This window comes from Pleurodeles waltl, chromosome 10, assembly GCF_031143425.1.
Source record: "Pleurodeles waltl isolate 20211129_DDA chromosome 10, aPleWal1.hap1.20221129, whole genome shotgun sequence".
In the NCBI taxonomy this organism is placed as follows: Eukaryota; Metazoa; Chordata; class Amphibia; order Caudata; family Salamandridae; genus Pleurodeles; species Pleurodeles waltl.
Window position 1 is genome coordinate 228,048,313 of NC_090449.1, and position 26,109 is coordinate 228,074,421.

The 26,109-nt window shown below is 41.9% G+C and overlaps 1 protein-coding gene across 1 annotated transcript in view; it reads right to left on the minus strand.

The window, feature by feature from the left end:
- Positions 1-26,109, minus strand: part of CLEC19A (C-type lectin domain containing 19A) — a 155,783-nt gene that overhangs the window by 52,418 nt on the left and 77,256 nt on the right. The window contains exon 2 of the mRNA XM_069210225.1: positions 17,530-17,695. Coding sequence (XP_069066326.1) covers positions 17,530-17,695 — 166 coding nt within the window. The remainder of the gene's footprint in view (positions 1-17,529; positions 17,696-26,109) is intronic.

A 26,109-nucleotide genomic window follows, 5' to 3' on the forward strand; every position in this document is an offset into this window, starting at 1 on the left:
TTTAAAGAGGTATACTTACGTAAGCAATGTTGGAATGGTTCATCCAATAGTTGATGACATTTTGAAAAGTAGACTAGTGAGTATTAATTTAGCTGTTTAATTTAGATGCTGTCTGGTACTGGTACACCTTAAAGCTTATTTTTTTTAAGGAATATGTTATTTTCCATAATGTGAGGTGACCATGGCTTATGTGTTCTCTCTACTTTTTTGCAACGTTTGCAAGAGCAACTGAAAACTAGTACTATTTCATATTAGGTCCTAAATTCTCAGAACTTGATAGCTGTGCACAAAAAGTTGGCTCATGCTTTGATTTTATAGGTGGTGTTTGTAATATTGGTTTATCTGTCAATTATATATGTTGAAGAGACTTTTACTGTCTAAATCAGGTTCTCCAGCGAGTGTCTCCTGAGTTACTGGTAACTCACAATCTGCCTGTAAGTAGCTTTCCTGAGTGCAGACACGCCTACCGATTTAGAAGCTTTTACTTGGCCTTATTAATTTAAGTTGACCAGAATTCAAAAGTGTGTATTTGAGACAGAAAATATTTGTATTTACAGACCTCATAATTTCCAAAATATACTTAAAGCTGAAATTTGAGTGATAAATCAGTTGGTGCTTGGAAGACTTATTACTCTTAACTTGGTACCACATGCCTGGCTGCTATGGCTATTATGTATTACCCATGGAGAGGCATTCCAAATTAATAAACCCCATCTGATGAACTGAGGTGATCACTGCTAGTAATCTTGCATATAGTGACCACTAATGTAACTTTGTCTAATATGGTCACTATTACAACACTAATATTATTAGTAGCTCAGGATAATATTCATTAACCATAAGTAGCTCTTATCACTGAAAAGGTTGGAGAGCCCTGGTCTAAATCGTCTTTTTTGATTACTGGTCAACTGACATTTCACACATCATCGTTCAAGGTCCTCATAGAACTCCTCATAAATAATTTCCCACCTCTGACAACAACATTCCAGGGGACAGCTGGATTACTACCTGTAGCCAATTGGTAGGACTGCAACACATGGAAACTAAAATATCTACACCAGCACCCACTAGAGGCCAGGATAAGAGTTCAATGCATCAGAAGGGATTTCATCCTCAGACTCAGAAAGCCAGAGTTTCTGGCCGTTTTTTTCTCATGTGACATTTCAGGTTCAGCTACCTCCAGCGTGCACCTGGAAGGCAGGGTATATGTTCTTAGTAGATGTCTACTGGGAAAGAAATCTATTTTAAAGAGGTATACTTACGTAAGCAATGTTGGAATGGTTCATCCAATAGTTGATGACATTTTGAAAAGTAGACTAGTGAGTATTAATTTAGCTGTTTAATTTAGATGCTGTCTGGTACTGGTACACCTTAAAGCTTATTTTTTTTAAGGAATATGTTATTTTCCATAATGTGAGGTGACCATGGCTTATGTGTTCTCTCTACTTTTTTGCAACGTTTGCAAGAGCAACTGAAAACTAGTACTATTTCATATTAGGTCCTAAATTCTCAGAACTTGATAGCTGTGCATAATAAACTCAGCCAGGAAAAGTGAATGTGAGAAAGTTAAGATTTCTACATTTGAAAGCAACAGACGAAAATGCATTGTTTGCCTCTGAAGAAAGCTTGAAAGTAGCTTAATTCTTGTTTTTGGCTTCATAGAAAATATACTAGTAAGATCTGATGTTGTCTTATGTAGCAGACAATATTAGAATTTTTGTTTTTGTACAGATTCTTCCTTCGGCTACAGATTACTTCATTTTAAAAGCATTAATTAGTCAAAAAGACATTAGGGATTACATAAAATATCTTATTTGTGCTAGAATATTGGCCGAAGATGTTCTTAACACTGAACTGTATAAGGAAATTGTATGGGAAAGTGATACCCCTGCTTTGGTCTTTACTTGTTTTTGACTAACAAATGGGGTTTCAAAGAACTCTGGGGTGGAAGATGTCTTTGTTTTACTGTTTAACTCTGTAAGTTTTATTATACCTCATTCTTTTTTCCAAGTAGCAATAATGTAAATTAAAGAGAAGATTCTAACAAATGGTGAAGTCAGGATTGATACTCACGCCCTCATTTAAAGTTCGTAAGTAATGGTGAGTCAGGTGCTGTCATGGTTTGCTCCTAAATTGGCACTGCAAATACTGAACAAATTTCATACCGACCCCCATTTTGTCCCACACAGACTTCACCAGACAACACCTGGTGATATGAAAGCAGGGGATACCAGCAACATTTCAAAATTGGCAGCTCTGAAAATGTGAAGTGTGCAGTAATACTGTGCTATTTCTCTATTCTGGCCTGTAGAACTCACTGAGCTGATGTTATATCACACTAGGGAAACCAGATCCCTCCATATCAATATTTAACCCCTTCGCTGCCAGGCCTTTTCCCCCTCCTGTGCCAGGCCTTTTTTTGCCTATTTGGGGCAGTTCGCGCTTAGGCCCTCATAACTTTTTGTCCACATAAGCTAACCAAGCCAAATTCCACCCAGCGTTCCCCCAAGTCTCCCGATAAAAATTATACCTCACTTGTGTGGGTAGGCCTAGCGCCCGCAACAGGAAACGCCCCAAAGCGCAACGTGGACACATCCAAATTTTTTGAAGAAAACAGAGGTGTTTTTTTGCGAAGTGCCTACATGTAGATTTTGGCCTCTAGCTCAGCCGGCACCTAGGGAAACCTACCAAACCTGTGCATTTCTGAAAACTAGAGACATAGGGGAATCCAAGATGGGGTGACTTGCGGGGCTCGGACCAGGTTCTGTTACCCAGAATCCTTTGCAAACCTCAAAGTTTGGCTAAAAAAACACATGTTCCTCACATTTCTGTGGCAGAAAGTTCTGGAATCTGAGAGGAGCCACAAATTTCCTTCCACCCAGCGTTCCCCCAAGTCTCCCGATAAAAATGATACCTCACTTGTGTGGGTAGGCCTAGCGCCTGCAACAGGAAACGCCCCAAAGCGCAACGTGGACACATCCACATTTTTGGAAGAAAACAGAGGTGTTTTTTCGAAGTGCCTACCTGTAGATTTTGGCCTCTAGCTCAGCCGGCACCTAGGGAAACCTACCAAACCTGTGCATTTCTGAAACCTAGAGACCTAGGGGAATCCAAGATGGGGTGACTTGCGGGGCTCGGACCAGGTTCTGTTACCCAGAATCCTTTGCAAACCTCAAAATTTGGCTAAAAAAACACATGTTCCTCACATTTCTGTGGCAGAAAGTTCTGGAATCTGAGAGGAGCCACAAATTTCCTTACACCCAGCGTTCCCCCAAGTCTCCCGATAAAAATGATACCTCACTTGTGTGGGTAGGCCTAGTGCCCGCGACAGAAAACGCCCCAAAGCGCATCGTGGACACATCCAAATTTTTGGAAGAAAACAGAGGTGTTTTTTGCGAAGTGCCTACCTGTAGATTTTGGCCTCTAGCTCAGCCGGTACCTAGGGAAACCTACCAAACCTGTGCATTTCTGTAAACTAGAGACCTAGGGGAATCCAAGATTGGGTGACTTGCGGGGCTCGGACCAGGTTCTGTTACCCAGAATCCTTTGCAAACCTCAAAATTTGGCTAAGAAAACACATGTTCATCACATTTCTGTGGCAGAAAGTTCTGGAATCGGAGAGGAGCCACAAATTTCCTTCCACCCAGCGTTCCCCCAAGTGTCCCGATAAAAATGATACCTCACTTGTGTGGGTAGGCCTAGCGCCCGCGACAGGAAACGCCCCAAAGCGCAACGTGGACACATCCAAATTTTTGGAAGAAAACAGAGGTGTTTTTTGCGAAGTGCCTACCTGTAGATTTTGGCCTCTAGCTCAGCCGGCACCTCGGGAAACCTACCAAACCTGTGCATTTCTCAAAACTAGAGACCTAGGGGAATCCAAGATGGGGTGACTTGCGGGGCTCGGACCAGGTTCTGTTACCCAGAATCCTTTGCAAACCTCAAAATTTGGCTAAGAAAACACATGTTCCTCACATTTCTGTGGCAGAAAGTTCTGGAATCTGAGAGGAGCCACAAATTTTCTTCCACACCAGCGTTCCCCCAAGTCTCCTGATAAAAATGATACCTCACTTGTGTGGGTAGGCCTAGCGCCCGCGACAGGAAACGCCCCAAAGCGCAACGTGGACACATCCACATTTTTGGAAGAAAACAGAGGTGGCAGAAATGGCCTAAAATAAATTTGCCCCCCCAACCCCCATCCCCCCACACCCCGGGAGCGACCCTTGCCTATGGGGTCGCTCCCCCTGCGTGACATTGGCGCCAAAAAACAAATCCCAGGTGCCTAGTGGTTTCTGCCCCCTTGGGGGCAGATTGACCTAAAATCGGCCAATCTGCCCCCAGGGGGGCAGAAATGGTCTAAATACAATTTGCCCCCCAGGGGAGCGACCCTTGCCTGATGGGTCGCTCCCCATCTCTAAAAAAATAAACAAAACAAAAAAAAAAAAAAAAAAAATAAGGCCCTGGCGCCTAGAGGTTTCTGCCCCCAGGGGGGGCAGAAATGGCCTAAAATAAATTGCCCCCCCCCAGGGAGTGACCCTTGCCTAAGGGGTCACTCCCCTTGCTTGAAATTCACGCAAAGAAAAAAGTCCCTGGTGTATAGTGGTTTCTACCCCCCTTGGGGGCAGATTGGCCTCATCAAAATAGGCCAATCTGCCCCCAAGGGTGGCAGAAATGGCCTAAATATATTTTTCCCCCAAGGGGAGCGACCCTTGCCTAAGGGGTCGCTCCCCACCTAAAAAAAAAAAAAAAAAAAAGTAAAAAAAAAAAAAAAAAAGGCCTTACCGAAAACATGCCCCCCCTGGGAGCGACCCTTGCCCAAGGGGTCGCTCCCTTTTGTCAGTATCAGTAAAAAAAAAAAAAATCCCTGGTGTCTAGTGGGGTTTCAAAAGCCGGATTGCAAGCAATCTGGCTTTTGAAACCCTCGGAGAGACTTCAAAGGGAAGGAAATACATTTCCTTCCCTTTGAAGCCCCTCCGGGCCTCCCCCACGTGATTGAAAGAGAAATGCTGAGCATTTCTCTTTCAATTGCGCTGGAAGCTCTGCTTCCAGCACGATGGGGGAGGCCCCTGTGACTAATCAGCTCGCGCGCTGACATCACAGGGAGGGGGTGGGGGGGGGTCGGGGGTGGAAGGGGAAGGTCTTCCCCTTCCATCCCCGGCTTGGGGGGGGAGGGGGGTGCACTGGGGGCGTGCTAGCGCTCCCCCAAGTTCCCCTGTGCCATGGACGAGATGATCTCGTCCAAGGCACAGGGGAACTGTAGCCTAGGACGAGATCATCTCGTCCAAGGCACAGAACAGGTTAATACCTCAGGATTTCTGTAAATGATATACCTGCAGTTCCCACCTGCATTTTTGGAAAGCATTGGACTCTAGAAGGGATTCATTTTCTATTCCCATTTCAGTCTGTGCAACAGCAGGGAAAATACTTCACTTCAAATACATAACAAATTTCACTAACTCTATTATTCTACAACAAATATCAAACTCTAAATATGAACATTATTAATTAACCAAAAAATTATACATATAAAAATAAAACTGATGAAACGCTGCATGACAATTAAACAACTTAATTATCAGTTAAAAAATGATATTTATTTATTACCTAATTAACTTCCCACACTATGCCCCCACAAACCTAGCAGCCCGCACTTAAACTATATCTAAAATAAATAAGTATAACACAATTAACATAAGTTATAATCAATTAAATATTAAGCAATAAATTAACATGTAATTGTTAATGAATTACTTAACTTCCCACCATACTTCCCTACAAACTAGCAGCTCACACCTATAACTAAAATATATAATTACACAATTTACATAATTAATAATCAATTAACTAATTAATACATTTGTTAATTCTTAATTATTACTTAATTAACTTCCTACTCTAAACCCCTATACAGCTAGCCCCCCACACCTAGTATATAACTTAAAAATATCGTTATTACACAATTTACATTATTAACTATCGATTAAAGAATTCATAATAAATTAATAATTAATTGTTAATGAATCATTACTTAATTTCCTGCCCTATACCAATAAAAACCCAGTCACCTGTACCTAACATATTACTTAAAATGTAATTATTACCCAATTTACATAAGTATTTATCAATTAGATGATTGATAATAATTCAATAACTGACAATTAATTATACTCAATGAACTTCCCACCTTATACCCTTACAAACCTAGCAACCTTCTACGACACTATAAATTCCTATTACCAATTGATTTCAAAATTATAAATCACTTAAAATTACAAACTATATACACAAATATTATTAAGAATTATACATACATTACAAATTTAATATACGAACTAAAACACATAAAAATTTTGAAAACAATATTAACAATAATGATATTCTTGACAACAGTATTACTTACCATATAAAAACAATATTCTTGCCAACAATATTTCCACACCATGATATTTTTGTATCACAATATTTTTTTCTCATATTTGTGGAATTCAACATTTTAATCTTTATATTTCGTCCAAATACCCCATAGGGGCCCTAAACTGTTTTTATAATAGCTCTTCAGTACAAATACCTGATGTTGTTAGCCATCTGATGATGAAATGTGTCTATATTGTAAAATGAGGGGTGTTATTAATTTCTTTCTGTGACGTTGATAGGCCTACTTATTAAGCGAAAGTTGCCTTCTGGACAAATGCTCAAAGAACTAGGTGAAGATAATGTTTTGCCTGGGGCCTCTAATGCCATAGCGGACAGTAACCTCTCTAAATATGTGCATGAAATGGCTTCAAGACAAAGGTTCCAGCCCACTTTCAATCCTGAATGAGGTAGATAAGTAATTCAACTTCAGAACGATTTCAGCCATTAGTCCACTTGTACTTTGCTTATAAAGAAGGACTTATGAGTTGCTCCAGTAAAACCGGGACGTTTGAAACTGCCCTGCGGTTCTCCTGGTACTTTCATGGATTAAGCCTTGCCATGGTAAGCTGCTGATTGATGCATGCCCAATATCAATGCTCCAGAGATATGTTACCAGAATATCATATTCACAATATCAATGACAAAATTATACTGTGTTCTAAATATTATCTACAAAAATATCTCCCTGTTTTAGTTTAGAATAAAAAATTCAAATCAAAGGGGACAATATTTTTAAACGATATTTAGGGCAGAATATTTCCTTCACACAATGTTTTTGCTGCAACATTTGCTCCAGGAAGCCTGGCTGTTAGAGACTCTTCTATGTATGTGAATGTTTTACTTTTTCTGTAGTGCTAAATCTGCCCTGCTGGGCTATTTCTTTGGGGGTTGGGAGCTCGCAGGAATGATCAATATGCCCCATAAAGTTAACTGCTTTTCTAGAGCTCTAAAATGCCGTTTGGTCATAGCTGTACATTTTCTTAGCGCAAATGATAACTTCATCAAGGATCTCTTTTCCATGCACACCTTCCTCAATCCAAGCAAGGGTTCTTCATTTTTAATACATTTGTTCTAGTCTTAGAAGATGGTATTGATAAGACACATATTACCAGAAATTGCAATCTTATTTGGTGAAGATTTCAACAGAGGAACCACTGACTCAGGCCCTCATTACGGCTTTGTGGTCTTTTTTCAAGACTGCCAGCATACCGCCAGCACCTTATTAGGAGTTCTCCGCCCAGTGGGCAAGAAGGTGAAAACAGCATTTCCACCTGCTGCCCCAGCGGAAAACTCAGCACAACATTGACGCTGGCTCGTAATCGAACTGGCAACAATGTTGTGGTGCGTCAGGTGCGAGAGCACCAATAGCGCATTTCACTGCGCTACGTTGCTGTCCATGGGGCAGTGCATGGGCCCTCCTTTCCACCAGCCGGTGGGACCGCCATGCAAAGGCTGAAGGAAAGGGGACTCGTAATTCCCTGCGCTGCCCTGGTGGGCTGTGACCGCAGAGACCGCCAAGCTGTCAGCAGGCAGCAACCCCGTGGTGCTGGGGGTCAGACTGTGGCCCATCTGCCATGGTCATAATAGGGCAGTCGGACTGCCCTGTCTGCGGCAGTCTTGAGACCGCCACACTTGTAATGAGGGCCTGAGTGTTGATATTGAAGGCGAGTTGGTTCATAAAAAATATTTTAATTTTTCACAATACAAACTCTGTGATCTGGTTCTGTTGCTGTCCAGAAAATAGTTAACTTAGGTAAGTTTCACTTAGCTGAATGGTTATTTTGTTGATGAAAAACCTGCGAGATGCAGGTTTACCAAAAGAAGAAGAGAGACCCTATTGTCTGCTTGGCCATTGATTACTCAGTATTTATGAGGTGAGCCACTTTTAAAGTAATTCAATGGACTACCAGTGATCATTTGCCAACTGTTTTTTAAATGATAAAAGTTGTCTGCAAAAATTATCACTGATCCCTCCCCACAGCGCCATTTAGCATACTACATAAAATAAAAGTATGATGGTGACAATGCTGCAGTTTGAGAAACAGTCTCTCTTACCATATATGATATCAATATTCGACTGAGATTTATAAAAAAATACATTGAAATTATTATTGCAACAATCGCAATGGTAGATATTACTCAACCCAAAATTAAGGGTAGCTCTTGGAAGGAAAGAAATGTCGTAAAGGACGCAGGGAGTTTTCAAGTTTAAATTACATCAGGAAATTGGAATGCTATAAAAATTCCTTCCATAAGTGTTAAGCCCTGCTAAGAAAAGGTTGGTAGCCGGAGAATAAATGTGATGGATCAAGACGATTATAGCATCAAGAGTACATCAGTTGATCTCTCTGTATCTATCTTTGGCACTATACTGATTTAAATATTTCTGAACCATTGCAGTGTGACTTTCCCCATAAGATCTACTGCACTTCAGCTGTTTGCCATGTCAAAAATAATGACTGCATGTAATGATAACCTTTTTATCTAAAATATCAGAAAAAATTGAGATGATTCATGATAAATATGCTAACAAATTGTCAAGTACTCTGGACCTGATGGTATCCCTAGCTATGTAATCAAGAAAGTTAAATATTTTTGGACTTCACAGCACCTCTGGCTTTTCCATCACACAACCTCACTAGGGAAACTCCTCACTCCCAGCTTGGTTCCCTTATCAAACCTATGTTTAATAAAAGGACAGGATTAATCCAGTCGGAGAATCTAGACAGACCCCTCTTTTAAATATAGCTATCACATTCTTTGCAGGACTTATTTTCCAACGTTTTGAGGAAAAGACAGAGAAAGTAAAGCTAGTCGTGCTGTAGTAGGCAGGCTCTAAAAAATCTTTGTGTAACCCATCAGGTGTCCAGTGTGTTTTGATTACATATTCTTGACAGTTAATGCTAATTTTTTATCCCTGTTTCATTGATTTCTTTGAGACATTCAGCATGGTGAAACCAGGGTGCTTATGAGCAACTTGTCAATGATTGGAATTTCACATTCTCTGCTCAGTTTAGTGGAAGTCTTACATGCATTTAGATGGGAAATGTTCAACTTTGTACAGGTACTACTGATGAAATATATATTGCTAGAGGCCTGAAGCAAGGCTGTGGCTGGCACCCCTATCATGAGCCTTATATGTATCAGATTTTTCGGAGGTTTAGTCAGGAACCCCTGCATTTCCTCCTTGGAGTTTGGATAGAGACTTTACAATATTACTCTGTCCTTAAGAGTTGTGGCCTGATTACAACTTTGGCACTCATGGGACCACCATGCCAGCAGCGGCAGTCAGACCGCTGCCAGCTAATTGGTCTGACCGCCAGATTATGATGCTGTCAAAAAAGCCTGCTCCAAGACCGCCGCTGGACTGCCACCACCGCCAAGACTCCTGCTACCACCACCACAGCAGTCAACTTGCAGCAGCTACAGGAGGCTGTACCACTGCGGTCACCGCTGTCCAAATCACGACTTGCCTTTCAGCAGAGCTTTCCCAGGCAGGGGGACTGCCATGTAAAGGTCAGCAGAAATGGGGGAAAGGGGTGAAAAGTCACCTTTTCTCAGGGTTCCACTGCAGCATGTTTGTGTCCAGGTCTCTCCTGTGCTGCTGCCACCTGGCCACGACGCTCTGCACCCCTGTTGTCCCCAGAAGCGAAGGTAGGTGACACCGCACTTCTCCTATGTTAGGCATGCAAATAGTCCATGAATTTGAACATACAGCAACACTTACATTAAACATTTCTACGTAAACTTTACTACACTTACACAACATATAGATGTGTTTCCTGATGTGCACACGTTGTACTTACCTTTGTTTTCTCCAGTGCCCCTCTACTCCATTGGTACTCTGCCTCAGCACAGCCTACTGGCCCGTCGGGAACATCGTAATATGGTGGGGGTGGGACAGCTGGGGCTGTCTCGGACCGCCGCCTCAGCGGTCTGGAAGTCAGACCACCAAAGTCGTATTCAGTCCCTCTGTCATACTAGATGACATCGTATTAGGATGGTGCAACTGCTAAATGTGTTTTCCACCTATAATAAGAGAGTTTTCCTAGTGATAAAGATAAAAAAATTACAAACAGTAGTTTTGGAATGAAACAATTGTCCTTTAAGCGGAAGCTGAGAGATTCTATATGTGCTGTTCAAGTCGAAATAAATATTGAGGTTCATAATTAAGACTAATCTAAGCTGGAAGGCACACTGGGGACTGAAGACAGGGAATGCTATAATGGCAACGAATGAGCCTGTTATTTAACAGTAAGCTTCTTCACACTGAGTCCTGGCTTTTCTTGTCACAGTCCTTAAAATGTTAGGTTTGCTTCTTCCCCTAGTTTTTACCTATCCTAACAAATAACCAATATTCAGGCAAGATAAGTTGATGCTGGTGCCCAAAGTAGGTCATATCCCATTTCCCAGAGTCTGAAGGCCGGCACTAAGCAGATCCTCTTCCTTAAAATGCCAATCTTCTGAAAGGCTCTGAAGACACCAAAACCTGGGAAAGGATTGGGAAGGAAGAACTGTGACCAGGAAAACCAGAAAGTGGAATAATGAAGATTAGCATTAAGTTACAAGACCATTACCTCCTTGTCCATCTTCCTTGTCCCAGTCCTTACAATGTGAGAAACTATCCAATCGTCACATGTGACTTTTGGGCCCAATTATAATTAGGGCGAAAGTACATTGGTTTGCACCAACCAATGTGTTTTTCAATGAGCAGAAAATAAACCAAAAATATAATAAAACATCTCATGGATGGATGGTATTCAAATCATAAGAACCAAATTTCACGGAAAAATCCAATACCCAATGGTAATTGATAATGTGACATGAAGGTAAGTAGAGCTGACCAAGTAGCTGCATTGAAAGAGATAAGTTTGAAAGATGCCCATAAAGTTAAGAGTTCTCTTATTGAGTGACCACAAATCGGACAAGGTAACACAACTCACACAGAGTCCTAAACTATTGAATAAATCCACCTACTGAGAGCTGCCAAATTTGGAACCATTCCCTGACATGCAAGCCCAACCTTACTGAATAGAGAGCTAACCTTTGGAAAAGAAGATGGTGTAGCTAAACAGATTAAATAGGCCCTATAGGTATTGAATGTACCCAGTCTTCCTTCATTATCCATAGAAAGAGAAGGAAAAAAGACTGGAATTACTAGACCATCGGAAGAGTGGAAAACAGAATATATCTTTGGAAGAAAAAAACAAAAAGGGCAATGAACAATCTTGTCTGGGAAGAAGGTAGAACATGCTTATCACAAAGCAAGGCCCCGACTTTGACATATTTTTCCTCCTGACAGTATGAACAAATGACCAATAAAAAGACCACGCTGGATGAGAGAAACATCAAGTCAACTGACTGAAAAGGCTCAAAAGGAGTTCTCTGTACTCCCTGTATAACCAAAGGATGATCCTATTAGAATAAATTACAGGAAGCTAAAGAAATACCTCAGCAGCCTAGTTAGAAATGCTTGGGCCCATTGATTGTCTCTTCCCATACAAACTGCATGACTGCAGAGCAAGGGACAAAGTTGCAGCAAAGTTTGATGGGTGTCAACTAGCTTTTTCTCATTGGATGAGCTCCAAACCTTGTCTCAGGATCAACAATATGTAACAGGCTACCTTTGTAGAGTTATATCCATTGTTGTGACCATAGGGCAGTGGTTCCCAAACTGTGCGCCGCGGCACCCCGGTGCGCCGTGACAAGTTGCCAGGGGCGCCGTGCGCATTTTTTAAAACATGAAATGCCACACTTCAGAAACGATTTATGCACGCGGTTTATACCAGCTTAACTTACGCAGGGAGGTAATTATTTTCCAGTCGAGCAGTAGACATTAGCATTTCATGTCGGGGGGATTACATGAGCCCCACCTGTCAACGTCTTGCATTATGGTTTCACCCAGCGTGATTACGTTCTTCGGCATTTACAGGCGCGCGACAATTCAGAAAGAGACTCCAAGAGTGTTATTTCTACCCCTGTGATCCTCAGCGTTCCAAGTCGAATTTCAGCTCATTGTCAGGTAATTATTATAATTTTTAGAATTTGGAATCTACATTGAAGACTGTAGACCTTGGAGAATATAACTGCGTGCACATATGCAAATGTTCTGCTAGGTTCAAAGGGTAAGTGTGCATTATCTTCACACAGAATAGGGGGGAACGATTACGATGCATAAATGAAACTCGCAGACTAACATAACTGTTAATTCTCCCGGAAAACAAACGCTTTCAAATGACAGAATTTCTTCTTTCCAAAACACAAGATTAGTTAGGCCACACATTACAAAGGTGCTCGTGCTCATCATTATACACTTCTTAGGAGATTTCCCATACAAATTTCCCCAGGTAACACCTGGGGAAATTTGTGTGTGGAGAAAAGGCAATAGTTGAGTTTTGTCCGAAAACGAGTGGAAACATGCGCTCCATCTGCAGTTTCCTCCAATCCATGTAACTACGAAGGTGGTAATACCATATCAGAGAAAATTAATCTGTGGTATTAGGGTTTTCCTGTTTCATTACAGAATCAAAATACAGCCCGATCAGAGGGCTAAAGTTCGCCGAACACATAAGAACCAACATGGCTATACGTTAAAGTCGGGCTGGACTATGCCCATTGGAGCAGGGTCAAGACTGATTCGCTAATGGCTGAATACAAATAGAGGTGGCAGAGTGTGCAAAATAAAGATGGACTGGAGGGATGGGGTCCTGAGAAATTGCTAGTGGTTGAGATTAAATCAAGCATTTTTTTTTGGTATACTTCAGTGTGCGGGTAGGCCCAGGTGTGGGCCCCTGGCACATTGTGGCACATTGTGGCACATTGTGGCACTGGAGCCAAGAAATATTTGGCTAATGATCCCTAATAAGGGCAAAACCAGTCATGAGTTGTGTTGTGCTCTGGTTAAGGGAAGAACTGGTCAGGCAGTTTGGGCTGCACTGTTCACACTCTTCACATTGGAGCAGGGTCAAGACTGATTTGCATATGGCTGGGACTAAACTGAAGTGGCACAGTGTGCAAAATAATGATGGACTGGAATGGGGTCCTGAGAACTTGCCAATTTCCTACTGCAGCTGCTCTCCCCAGGGATGTTCAAGGAGTAGTTCCTAAAGAACGTTTTAATAAAGTAGAATATATTGGCAATTTAAAAAAAATAAAAACGTTTTCAAGCACATTGGCTAAAAAAGCTATAAAGCCAAATATATATTGAGTGCCATGTGAACTTAGAAATGAAGATCTGTAATGGCGTTGGTGGAGGATAGTTAGGGGGTATGTAGTTTACTTTTATTCCTGGTTGAATGTATACTGCAGTCATAATTTGAGAGATATGGAAAGTGAATATTATTTGACAAAGAAGTGGACATGTGATATTTTAAGAAACTTTAAATGACTTGGTTAGATGTAATATTTACATGTCTCTCATTTGAATGCCTCAACTCGAGTACAGGTACTTACAGAGTAGTTAGATCAGATGGGAAACTAGTGAGCCTTCCTGACAGTTTCTTGCTAAAAATTAAACCACATGGTGGTATGGTTTGACATAGTCAGGCATGGATTACGATTCACCAAAGTTACAGTTGGAGATTGACACCATGTGACCCGAATGACATTGCAGAGTTAAATGCTTGTCCCACCTTTAGCCCATCGAGAGTCTTCTATTTGTTGTTAAGGGGGTAACAACTTTGCCTTGCACCATAGTTGTTAATGCCTTCACATATTGCCCCTATCTTGATGCTAAGAATTGCACCCTGCAGAAACCACCCCTTTTCTCAAGAAACTGCAGAGTGGGAGTGTGAACGACATTGCTTAATTTGTAAATAAAAATGTGCCAGTGCCCAAAGTCCTCCTCTTAAACATGGGCTGCTGAAATTAAATGTGGGAAAATGGAATACTGAGGCAGTGTAATACTAAATCCATCTCAGGCCTCTTCAATGATTTTAAAACCACTTCCTTCCCCTTCAGCTCACTCTTGCAGCTTTCTGTTTTCTACCATTGTGACACTATTTCGTTTTTCTCTTCCTCAGTCTTTCCCTTTCTTCTCTTCTCTTCTACGTGTGAACTGATTGGCATCTTTATGATTGACAATGAAGAGATTTTTAATACCGAGTTCAAGTTCGTCTGAGCAAAGTGAAGTCTCAGGTTCTTCAGAGAAAAAAGAGGATGGGAAGCGAAAAAACAAGTACAGAAAGTATGATGACAGGTATCTAGATTATGGTTTCACATGTGTACAGGTTAATAATGAGGAGCGTCCTCAATGTGTAATCTGTTTAAAAGTTTTGGCTTTAGAATCCAGGCTTCCAAGTAAACTAAAGCGTCATCTTGAAAGTCTTCACCCAAATGTGGTTGGAAAGCCAAGGGAATTTTTCCAAAGAAAACTAACAGAAGCCAAGTTACAATAGATCACTTTTTCAAAACAAGCCAAAGTTAACAGTAACGCCCTCTTGTCTTCTTATAAAGTGGCCTATCATGTTGCACAGTGTAAAAATCCACACAAAATTGCAGAAGAGCTGATTTTGCCTGCTGCTGTTGATATGGTAACCATCATGCTTGGCGAAGATGCTGGTAAACAGCTGCTCAAAGTGCCTCTTTCTAATAATACTATCAGCCGGAGGATAAACGATATGGCTGACGATATTAACGATCAGCTCATCTGTAACTTAAAAGGCAAAGACTTTGCACTCCAATTGGACGAGGCAACAGACAACCAAAAAGACACCCATCTTATTTGCTATGTCAGGTTTGTTAATGAAAAAAAAATAGTTGAGGATTTGTTGTTCTGTAAGGAAATGAAAGGTGGAACTACCGGTCAAGATTTGTTTGCGGTTGTGGATGATTTTATGGTACAGAATCAGATTGGCTGGGAGAGATGTGTTGGAGTTTGTACAGACGGGGGTCGTTCAATGGCTGGATGCTATTAAGGACTTCAAGCTCGCATACGGTCTAAAGCACCTAATGCTATTTGGACACACTGTATAATACACAGAAAAGCACTAGCAGCAGGAAACCTTAGTGAAGAACTGCATAATATTCTGAAAATAGTCACCAAAGTGATAAATGTTATTAAAACAAGACCAATGAAAGCAAGATTTTTTGCTAAGCTGTGTGAAGACATGGGTGCCGAACACTCATGCCTCTTGTTCTACAGCAGTTCTTGATGGCTGTCTCTCGGTAACTCCCTGCTTAGTGTGTATGAGCTTAGGAATGAAATATACTCATATCTACACGATGATGAACATTGTTTTGCTGACAAATTTATTGATGCAGACTTTCTAATATAAATGGCTTTTCTTTCGGATGTTTTTGAAAAACTGAACACACTGAACAGGTCCTTGCAAGGTAATAACACTAACATCTTGCAGCTCTCAGACAAAGTTTCAGGGTTTAAGAAAAAAGTCATCCTTTGGAAAGGCAGTGTAAGCAAAGGTGACTATAAATGTTTTCCTTCATTGGACAAGTTTCTGCAAGACAATGAGATGGCATTAATGGAGGAACTGAGGACAGTTTTTTTTCTGTATTTGTCACAACTGCATTTTTACCTTCAGAAATATTTCCCAGAGGATGAAGTGGAGCCAATAAAATGGGTGAGAGACCCCTTCAATACTGAGATACCTCAGCATTTCAATAACGAGGAAGCAGAACAGCTCATTGACATTTCAAGTGACTCAACATTGAAAGTACAATTCCAGTCTCTGTCACTGCTTGAGTTTTGGTGCCAAACTCAAGATGAATACCCAGTGATTAGCAAGATTGCCCTGCGTGTTTTGATCCTGTTTGCTACTTCCTACCTTTGTGAAGCTGGTTTCTCAGCAGTTGCAGTGATAAAGTCAAAATATAGGGCAACAATTCACCTTGAAAAAGAAATGCGTGTTGCGATCTCAAAAATAACACCAAGATTTGAGGAGCTTTGTAAAGAAAAACAAGCACATCCATCTCACTAGGATTTTCCAAACATAGGCCTTTCTATTTTGTTTACATTCAGACTCCCTGGTTTTTCTTGTTAATTAAAAAACATTTACTACAGAACTTTGTTGTGTGGTTAATCTTACATGTGTTCAAAAAAGGTTGCTAATTCGTGGAAACATTTTTGGCTCTTGATATTGTATTGTTTCTGACTTAACTGAATAAAAAAAAAAGTAAACAACTTGTATTTTTATTTTGTTACCCATATGATAATACCTTCATCGCCTAAATCCCAATTATTTGCAGGGAGAAAATTTGAAGTACTCCTGAGGCTGGGCTTACATCGCCCACCCGAAAAAAAAAGTTACATAATGGGGAGCCGCGGGCAATGGCCAATGTAGGTGAAGGGAGCCGCTGGTCGAAAAAGTTTGGGAACCACTCCTCTAGACAGATCATTTCGACCACTAGTGGGACCGAGAAATGTATGTGGGGGCTTCTTCAGGACTACATCAAGTGCTTCTAGGGCAACTAGAAAACAGAAACACAGCAACACACTCACGCTCACCCTATTTTAGTCGCACACGTTTTAATAAAAAGAGCTCCTAAGATAAATTATTTACAAATATATGAAGATCCAACAGCAGTTGTATCAAATATTTTTTGGAACATCAGTTGTGCCATCAATTGAACTTGTCTTGTAACAGTAGAAACTATTATAGTGACATTACCTGAAGGTTTTCCAAAAGACGGAACACACAATGATACATGATCCAATACATAAATCCTTAGCACCATAAGCTACTATTCTGTGGTTGTCAGTGAAATATCTTTTGCATATGGTTTTGTTCTTCGGCACATCACTCACAGCCTCACTGGGTGACACACTATTCAGGCCTTGATTTGTTTAAACGGAAATTTATTTGACTACTAACCACTTTAAAAATGAAAAATTGAATTAACAAGACCACAGCTATTTATTTTCTTTTTCCCTGGTAACCAGGGTGGTTGATGTTGATTAGTACTGTCACATTTATACATGCATGGGAACGTGCTGTGTAAAGTAAGACCTTCTAACCCATGGAATTAATAGTGAATTTGACAAAACTAGAAGTCACTTGTTTTCCATTAATATGAGTGAGGACCTAGGGATATTTTCCCTGAGGCAACATATCCCTCAAGTAGATGTCAATGAGCAAACACTTCAACAATGCTGACACGTACCTGTGTATGGAGGCCAGTTTTGCAGATTTGATTCCAATGGAGAATTCCGCACAGTACAAGTCGGCCTCTGCCCATGTTTTATTCATAGGGAAGAACCTGTAGCAGTACTCCTCATATTCAGTCCAGAAAAGCGGGCAGGTGTAGGTCTGAATTGGGGTTGACAATGCTGTGCAAAGAGAAGAGAAATTAAATCTGTTTAGAATATTTTTCGTGGTGGGAAGTTACAATGCAAAATGTTGATCCAGGGATACAAGCTCTTGGTGTGAATCTCCAATTCATGAGTTTGTCCTAGCCAAAAAATGTGAGGCCTGATGTACTAACTTTAGTTTTTGCGATTACCAAGTAGCAAATTTGTGTGATTCACTATTTGGCAATCGCAAACACTAATGTACTAATGAGTGTTTTAGACTTTTTGCGATCCCTAGAGGCTTGCAAATAGACCTACCTCGTGAATTTTAAAAAGGTGGCTCTCAGTTTGAGACCAATTGGGAATCGCAAAAATCACAGGAATGGTGGCCTACTGGGGTCAGCAGACCACCATGTCTGGTATTGCCCTTAAATAAAGCAATCTTATTTTTCAAATGCAGCCTGTTTTCCTTGAAGTAAAACAGAATGTGTTTGAAGAAAATTTTTATTTTCTTTTATTTTTTGAGATTAGTGAGTGCTCCTATAAATATTTTTCAACCAATCTCAAAAGGGAAGTGGACTCTTGGGGACCCCTTCCCATTTGCGAATGGGTTGTCACCAACTTCAAGTTGGTGGTAAAATGCAAATGTTTTGCGACCACCTTTTGGTCGTACAACATTCACACATACTAATGCAAACTTGTTTTTCGAAGCTATACACCATACATGCCCCATCCAATTAATGATTTGCAAACCCAAATTGCGATTTGGTAACAGGTTACCAAATAGCAATTTGGCCTTTATATATAGGAAAAGGCATTTTTGCATTTACAAATGGCCCAGTTCCGCGAATTGGGCTGTTTGCAAACGCAAAAATGTTTCGTACAGCTGGATCATGGACTTTTGGGCCGAAAATATCACTAGTTCAGAAGTAGTTTTAAAAATTAATACATTTCATTATCAGCTAGAAGGTTTGGTTATGGTTAGTCACTAAACACTCATGCAATACCCTTTTCCCTGAAATAAAAGTTTTTTTGTACCACTGCATTTTTAGCAGTAAGATGCACATTTTACTCTGGCTGTATTTGTGCTCTTTGCATGTTTCACATGCTGTAAGTTTTCTCGTCCATCAGTAATTACCCCAGGAGTCTTTTCTTCATGAATGTGGAATTGCAGAATCAACAGATAGTAGTTCTGGTGTACCATTATCGTTGTGGATGATGTAAGTTATTTAATTAGGGTCAGTGTTTTCCTGCACCCTTAATTATTACTGTAGGTGAAAGATATTCCATATGTGTATGTCTGTGTTAGCAAATGTAGGTGGAAGCATCAGAGCATGTACATCAAAGGGATGTGGGAGAAGATTTGAGATTGTGCACGCTAGGTGGGGTTTTTACATGCACATTTTCAGCATATTTGCATTGAGAGGGCTGCTGTGCTAATTTCTCATTCTTACACAAGTTTTTGCCATATCACGTTTCCACATCCCAAAGTCAGAAGCTTAACTAACAGGTCTCATCAGTTGATATGAATACATCAGCTACTCAAAAGGAAAAGTATATTTTGTTTAACTAATAACTTTGGCCTGATAATAGAAATCTACACCAAACACAGAGAAAACAACTGTCACATCTGTAGAAGGAAAGTCGGCAACATTTAGGGCCTCATTTACAAGGAAGTTTCTTAGGTGGGGGCTGCAAGTCAGCTTACTGGACTGCATCATTTTGAAAGTGAAGAGATGCATCGTATTTACAGAAAAACAATGCAACCCTGTACTTACGTCTGCGCTGGAGCACAACCTGCTGCCCAGTGCCAATGTAGGCACCCTTACACCATGGTTCAAGTGTGCCTGAGTTGCAGGAATGATTGTTTATGTGCAAGAAGGGACACCTTCATCAGAGGTGGCTCCTCCGCTAGGGTGGAGGAGCGTTGCCCCCCCGCCAGCCGCAGGATCTGCAAAACTTTTATAGTAAAAACATAATAAACTCTGTTTATTATGTTTTTACTATAAAAGTAGGTGGGACCACAGGCGTGACGAGGACATGCACTCCCCCTCAATGCGCAAGTATGTTTGGCCGGCCATCTTGAGCCGGCCAAACATACATGCGCAGTAGGGTCTCTCCAACCCAGCACTGCGTGCTGGATTGGAGAGACCAGGCAGAGGCTCCCAGTCTGCCTGAGAGTGCCCTGGCAAGGTATTGTTTGTTGGCTCCTCATGCCTTTAAGGTTACGAAGCCACCTTAGCAGAAGGAATCAGTTTTTTCTTCCTCCATTTCAGCCCACTCAGTGTTGAAGATGCCACAGGCAGTCAGAAATTGCATGGAAAACGGGTAGGAGATGGGGTCTGTCATAGTTGGTCAGTTACATATTCTTGATCTCTGTGGGGGAGATAAAACATGAGTGGATGCATAGCATTGGTCCATGCTCCCCTAGTAACAGTAGCCAAATCCTCTAGAGTTACCTCATTCTGACACCAAGCTCCAAGTGAATATCAGAGACAAAATTAATCATGAGCAACAAAGGATCCACTTTAGGTTTGGGATTGTGAAAACTTTAAATGGATGGTATGAATAATGCTACAGAATACATTATGAATATTAGATATTCAGTGGCATCTTGACTTCCTCACAGCTCACATCCAGGTTGCTCCAGAGAACGTTGAATTTTCGCACTTTCTATTGCAAAGATAGCATCCAAAAACATAAACTCTATGGGAGCCATGCTGCTTTCAGAAACTACAAAATCTGCACGCACAAAAAAAGTGCTAAAAACAACTGTTGTGAAATTCAAAATACGAGCTGTAGGGAGCTGGGTTCCGTTTGCAGATGTTTTTTAAATGCAACTTTGACTGAAGTGCACTGGGTTCCTGCTAACAAGGTCCCCAGTGCCAGTGTTGCTTCTCTAAAACAAGACACCTAGGGCCTGATTACGACCCTGGCGGTAAAAACCGCCAGGGTCGTTGTCCGCGGGAGCACCGCCAACAGGCTGGTGCTGCTCCTTTGGGCATTCTGACCGCGGCGGTACAGCCGCGGCCAGAAACGGAAAGTCGGCGGTGTACCGCCGTCTTTCCGCTGCCCAGGGGAATCCTCCATGGCGGCGCAGCTTGCTGCGCCGCCATGGGGATTCCGACCCCCATACCGCCGGTTTGGGCGCGGTTTCGGCCGCCAGGAACAGGATGGCGGTATGGGGTGTCGTGGGGCCCCTGGGGGCCCCTGCAGTGCCCATGCCAATTGCATGGGCACTGCAGGGGCCCCCGTAAGAGGGCCCCACTTAGAATTTCAGTGTCTGCTTAGCAGACACTGAAATTCACGACGGGTGCTACTGGACCCGTCGCACCCATTCGGAGCCGGCTTCCTCGTGGAAGGGTGTTTCCCGCTGGGCTGGCGGGCGGCCTTTTGGCGGTCGCCCGCCAGCCCAGTGGGAAACCCAGAATGACCGCCGCGGTCTTTTGACCGCGGTACGGTCTTCTGGCGGTTCCCGCTTGGCGGCCGGCTCGCGCCGCCCGCCAAGCTTGGAATCACCCCCCTAGTCTCTTGATCTCCAAGTGACCAGGCCCTTCAGCCCCCTGTAAGTCGCTAGTAAATTGTACTCCTGGTACCTAGGGTGTGGGTACAGAAGAGGGCCCCTCAGAACTGCAGCACAACTTATGCCACTCTGAGGGACTCAACACCAACCTTATGCAGACTGCCATTGCAGGCTGCGTGACAAGGTGCTCCCAAAATTAAAAACACAACATGGCACACAGCCTGCGTGCCATGTCCCCTAAACACTGCATGCATTATATGTAAGTCACCCTACTAGCAGCCTTACAGTCCTAAAGCAGGGTGCATTATATTACATGTAACTGCTCTGTCTGTCAATTCTCAGATATAGTAAGTGACCAGGAAAGCGATACAGGTACCAGACACTAGTCACTAGTTCCCCAGCTGTATGATGGCGTCTCCGAATATAGAGGTGTTTGGAATCAAACATCTCAGATTATTAAACCCTCACTGATGCCAGTGACGGGGTTGATTAATAATTGCACCCAGAGGGCACCTTAGAGGTGCCCCCTGAAAACCTACCAGCTACTAGTTGATTGACTGACTGATACTTACCAGTTCAGCCACCATATACACGTTTCTGGCCCCCCAAGGTGAGAGCCAGCACTTTTGAGTGCCAGAGTCAAAAACTGGTTGGGGTGTTATTACCTCACCCAGTCAGGATGGACATTCTAAGGGGGGGGGGAGCTTCAAAGGCCAAGTCGCCTTTGTAATGTGACCCAGGGCTATCCAGATGGTGGAGATGACCGATGCCTCTGTCCTGACTCCACTTTTGGCAGCAGCACAGGCTGGAAAATTAGGCAGATAAGAAGGAGTGCCGACTTCATGCCAGTCGCACCCTTAAAGTGGATGAGCTGAAGTTAACCCTACCTTTTCCTCCATCTTGAATGGAAGGAATTAGGCCTCTACGGTTAGGATTATGCCCTTTTCCCAGCAGAAGTGGTGATAGAAAGTGTGTAGTCACCCTAAAGGTAGGCAGCCCATTGGCTACCACCCAGCACTCCCTGTAATGCACCTAACTAGAGTATTTAGGTGGGATCCCGTGAACCCTAGAATTCAGATCTTGACTTCCTACGAAGCCAAGGACAAAGAAGAGTCACACCCGCAGAAGAGGAAAAAAAGAAGCAGCTGACTTGGAACGAGCTCCTCTGGCCTGCCTGCTGACCTTGACGGACTCTGATGAAAAGACGACTTGTCCTGCTGCTGAGCCTACAAGAAACCCAGGAGGACTGCCTGTCTTCTACAAAAACTCAGACTCTTGTGAGCAGCGGAACTGCTCTGCAGCAAAGTTTCAAGAAAGGACTCTGCAGCCTCTGGACCAGCAAGGACCCTACACCTGTAGACACCTGTAGACCTATGCACCCAACGACCAGAGGTGAAGCCAACCAATGGTGTCAGCCCAGTTCCCCAGCTGTCGACAGTCTGAGTCCAGGCAGGTTTCTCCCATCTTGGATACTCCCAAGTTGCCTGTGGCCCGTGCATGCAGGCCCCCTCTCCTGCAGCCTTGTGGTGATAGAAAACCCAACACCTCCAGCAACCACTTCACCCGTTGCCCCTGACTGCATCTGAGCTCGAGTTCACCAAAGTTCGCCCCTGCTGGACTCCCCGGCGATGCCTGCAGCCTCAACACACAGGACGCCTTGACTGCGAGTGCTCTTGGACGAGGAAACCCAAAGCCTAAAGACACGCCTTCATCCGTTGCCCCTGGGCCCTGGAGAAAAGGGCCAAAGGTGCATCTATGTCCCCGGGCACCCCAAGACTGCTACTTAGTTAGCTTAGTAAACTATTACTGTTGATTTACAGAGTTTCTTTTTAGTTTAAAATGTTACATTTTAACTGAAATGCTCACTTACCCATAGCATCACTTTAATCTTTGTTTTTTCAGTGAATTCCTGATGTTCTTTTATAGTAAAGTCAGATATTATTACCATACTTAACTACAACTTCACTTTAACCTTTGTTTTCTTCAGTGAAATTCTAGGGTTTTTAAATATAAATAAATATGTTATTATCATACCTAACACTCAGTGGGCAACCAAACCTTGCCACACAGTCTTCGGCCAGGAGTGGCATGGGGTCAGTTGCAGGGCATTGCCAGTTATATCTTTTTATGCGAGGAGTCTCTGCCATAAATGCAGAGAAACTCGTGGTTTGTGTATACCAAAAAATTTGTAAACGTAGACAAAAGTGTAAATTTACGTTTGTAAATCCGGCCCCTATTGTTTTAAGAGCTCATAAAACTGAGGTATACAGTTGAAGATTTTGTCTTCTACTATATGGGGTGCCTCAAGCAGACTGCCAACCGGTTTTACAAAATAGAACATAACATTTCAGTTTTGAAATGTGATTATACCCTTTCTGTGCAACATTAGAAGAATGGTAAGTTCAGCATTTACCCAAGCATCTCATTTCGCTAACACCTACCTATCTGAAGTTCTGCTGATATGAATAGCCTATAAATAACCATAGAGATTACCAAGCAAAAGTTATATATAATGAGACCCAATTCTTTACGTGTTGTCAGATCTGCCGAACCTTGGATAACTCTACTTAACATCTTAAGGATTACTTTTTTTTACAATATGAGAGGTGGCTACACTTGTATAGCTTTATGTAAGTAGATTTTTGTTAAGCATGACTAACCACTGTATTGGTGCCCTCAGAGTGCTCGAGGAGTGGGAGTAAATAGGTGATAGAAAGCATCCTGTTTTAGTCGTGGGCTTCATATGGGTCTTCTGCTACGAAGCTGTTTAAATGTCCAAACAAAGAATTCACAATGATGCCAATGCATGGGTGGGCTGATGTAGGTTCTCCTTTGATCGGTGGTCCTCTTCACCCTGGGATTCAATAAGTTCAAATAATGAGGGCCTTATATTTACAGTAAATATTAAAGATTCCAGACTCTTCAAAGAATATGTTAAGAGGCTGTCTTTCTTCATCTGGCTTTGGCCTGGCCAACCAATGATAGCATTCAACATCACAGAAAGTCGAGGTTACCATTTTAACATGATACATTCAGTTATGGAGAGCCTCAGGTTTCTAAACCTCTTGTAGTATTTACTTTATGTCAGCCATATAATACAACTTCATTAACCAGATTGGCTTCGAGTCTGTCCACCGGATGTTTACTGCCTGTTTTGTATTCTTATATAGTGATGTTGTTGGTTCTATGAAATGAGTTAGAGAAAGTACAAGACTTTAAAATCTCCCATATGTATTGCTACTGCTTTCTGTCACATACCGTTGGTATCTACACATAGGGCTAGTAGTTGCAAATAATTGGATGCTGAGATTTCGGGACGCATTCTCAGATACAGTATTTGATTGTGAATGTCATTGTTGACAGAAGTTGCTACTGAAACCTGATTGAACCTTTTTAGCAAAATTTCATCAAACTATTTATAGCCAGAGTTCAGCAGAGACGTTGATTTACCCAACTTGCATTGTTTCTGTTTTCTGTCTTCCCCTGCCTTTTGAAATAAGATAACGGCAGCCTCACTCTTTTAGTCTATGAGTTATATGGCTTCCTGCACATTGTTAGGGAACACAAATGTTACGTGGAGCATTTCTCCTTGAAATATTTTGTGAAATTCTGTTTGCTGCTTGCTTGGGCCATCTGCCTTTTCGTTGGACAGCCATTGTATTGCTTACGCTATTTCTTGAAAAGTCATTAATGCCCTACTCTGTTGCCTCATCAATGGTAATAATAATATTTAAAAGAATTTGGGTTGTGGCTTCCTGGTCATTTCTGCAGTGGCCTACATATAAACATTCATGAAAGAGATCAGACCATCTACTGAGTTGTACAGTCATTTGTTTTGATCTAATGTAGTTCAGGGTCCCCAATTCTGTTCTATTTTATGGCATGATCTTGATAGAGCGTTCCAGCCTAATAATTTACCTGTATTTGGACGCTCTTGGGCCGATGAATCTTTTGACCAAGTGGGGCCCTCTTCACCCGAAAGCAATCAAGCAAAATCAACAATCAATAATCAATAACGAACATAAGCAATGCCCTGATCAACATAACACTTCACAATTAATCCAGAATACATTTAGGCGAAACCATGACCTTTCGGTCATGAATAACCACACCAGTTTATGCAAAGTTAATGAATTTATTTCCCTATATTAACAAAGCTAGCACAATGTAGATGTGTCTCAACACCAAATGATATATGTAAATGAACATTAATAGCTGTCCATAACGGCGGAAAAGATGCAATCTATGCAGCATTTGAATAACAATACCTTCGATAATAGCAACACAAACCACTAAAACTATAATCTGTAATGGGCTAATTGCATACATTTAGTCAGCATAACAAGGTCTCAAATTGCATCGTGCATCAAATGAATCCTCATCTAACCTCAAATTAGCATCGGCATGTGGGACTTCATGCAAAAACAATTTAGCAACATTAATTTGGAAAACTCCTAACTAGGGCTCTTATCAAAAATCAGCAGTTGGTTACCTAAAAAGAAACACAATGCAATTGTACAATTTCCTTTCATATTTACCAAATTCAATCAGCATTCAAGGAAGTCTTCGTCTCACAGGTACCGGTTCCGATCAGCATGGGACGGGGGCAAAGGGGCAGGGTGGACGGGGCAATTGCCTCACAGCGGCAAGATAAAACTACTACTTCATGCAAAGGGACAAATCGAAGTTAAAGTCTCTAGGGCGAGAATTACTTAAAGTCTCTTTCTCTCGATTAGAGAAAGCATCAATGTCTCATTCAAAATGGCGTCGAACATCAATTGGCATCGTAGAAGATAGGCAATAATGTCCGATGGGTAATGGCTATAATGGCTGGTAAAGTTCGTAATGGGCTGCTTTCTTCTTGTGCACCTGGTTTAAATAAACAACAGTTCAAATCCAGTAGGGTCTTCCATTGGAGGGTTCATAGGTT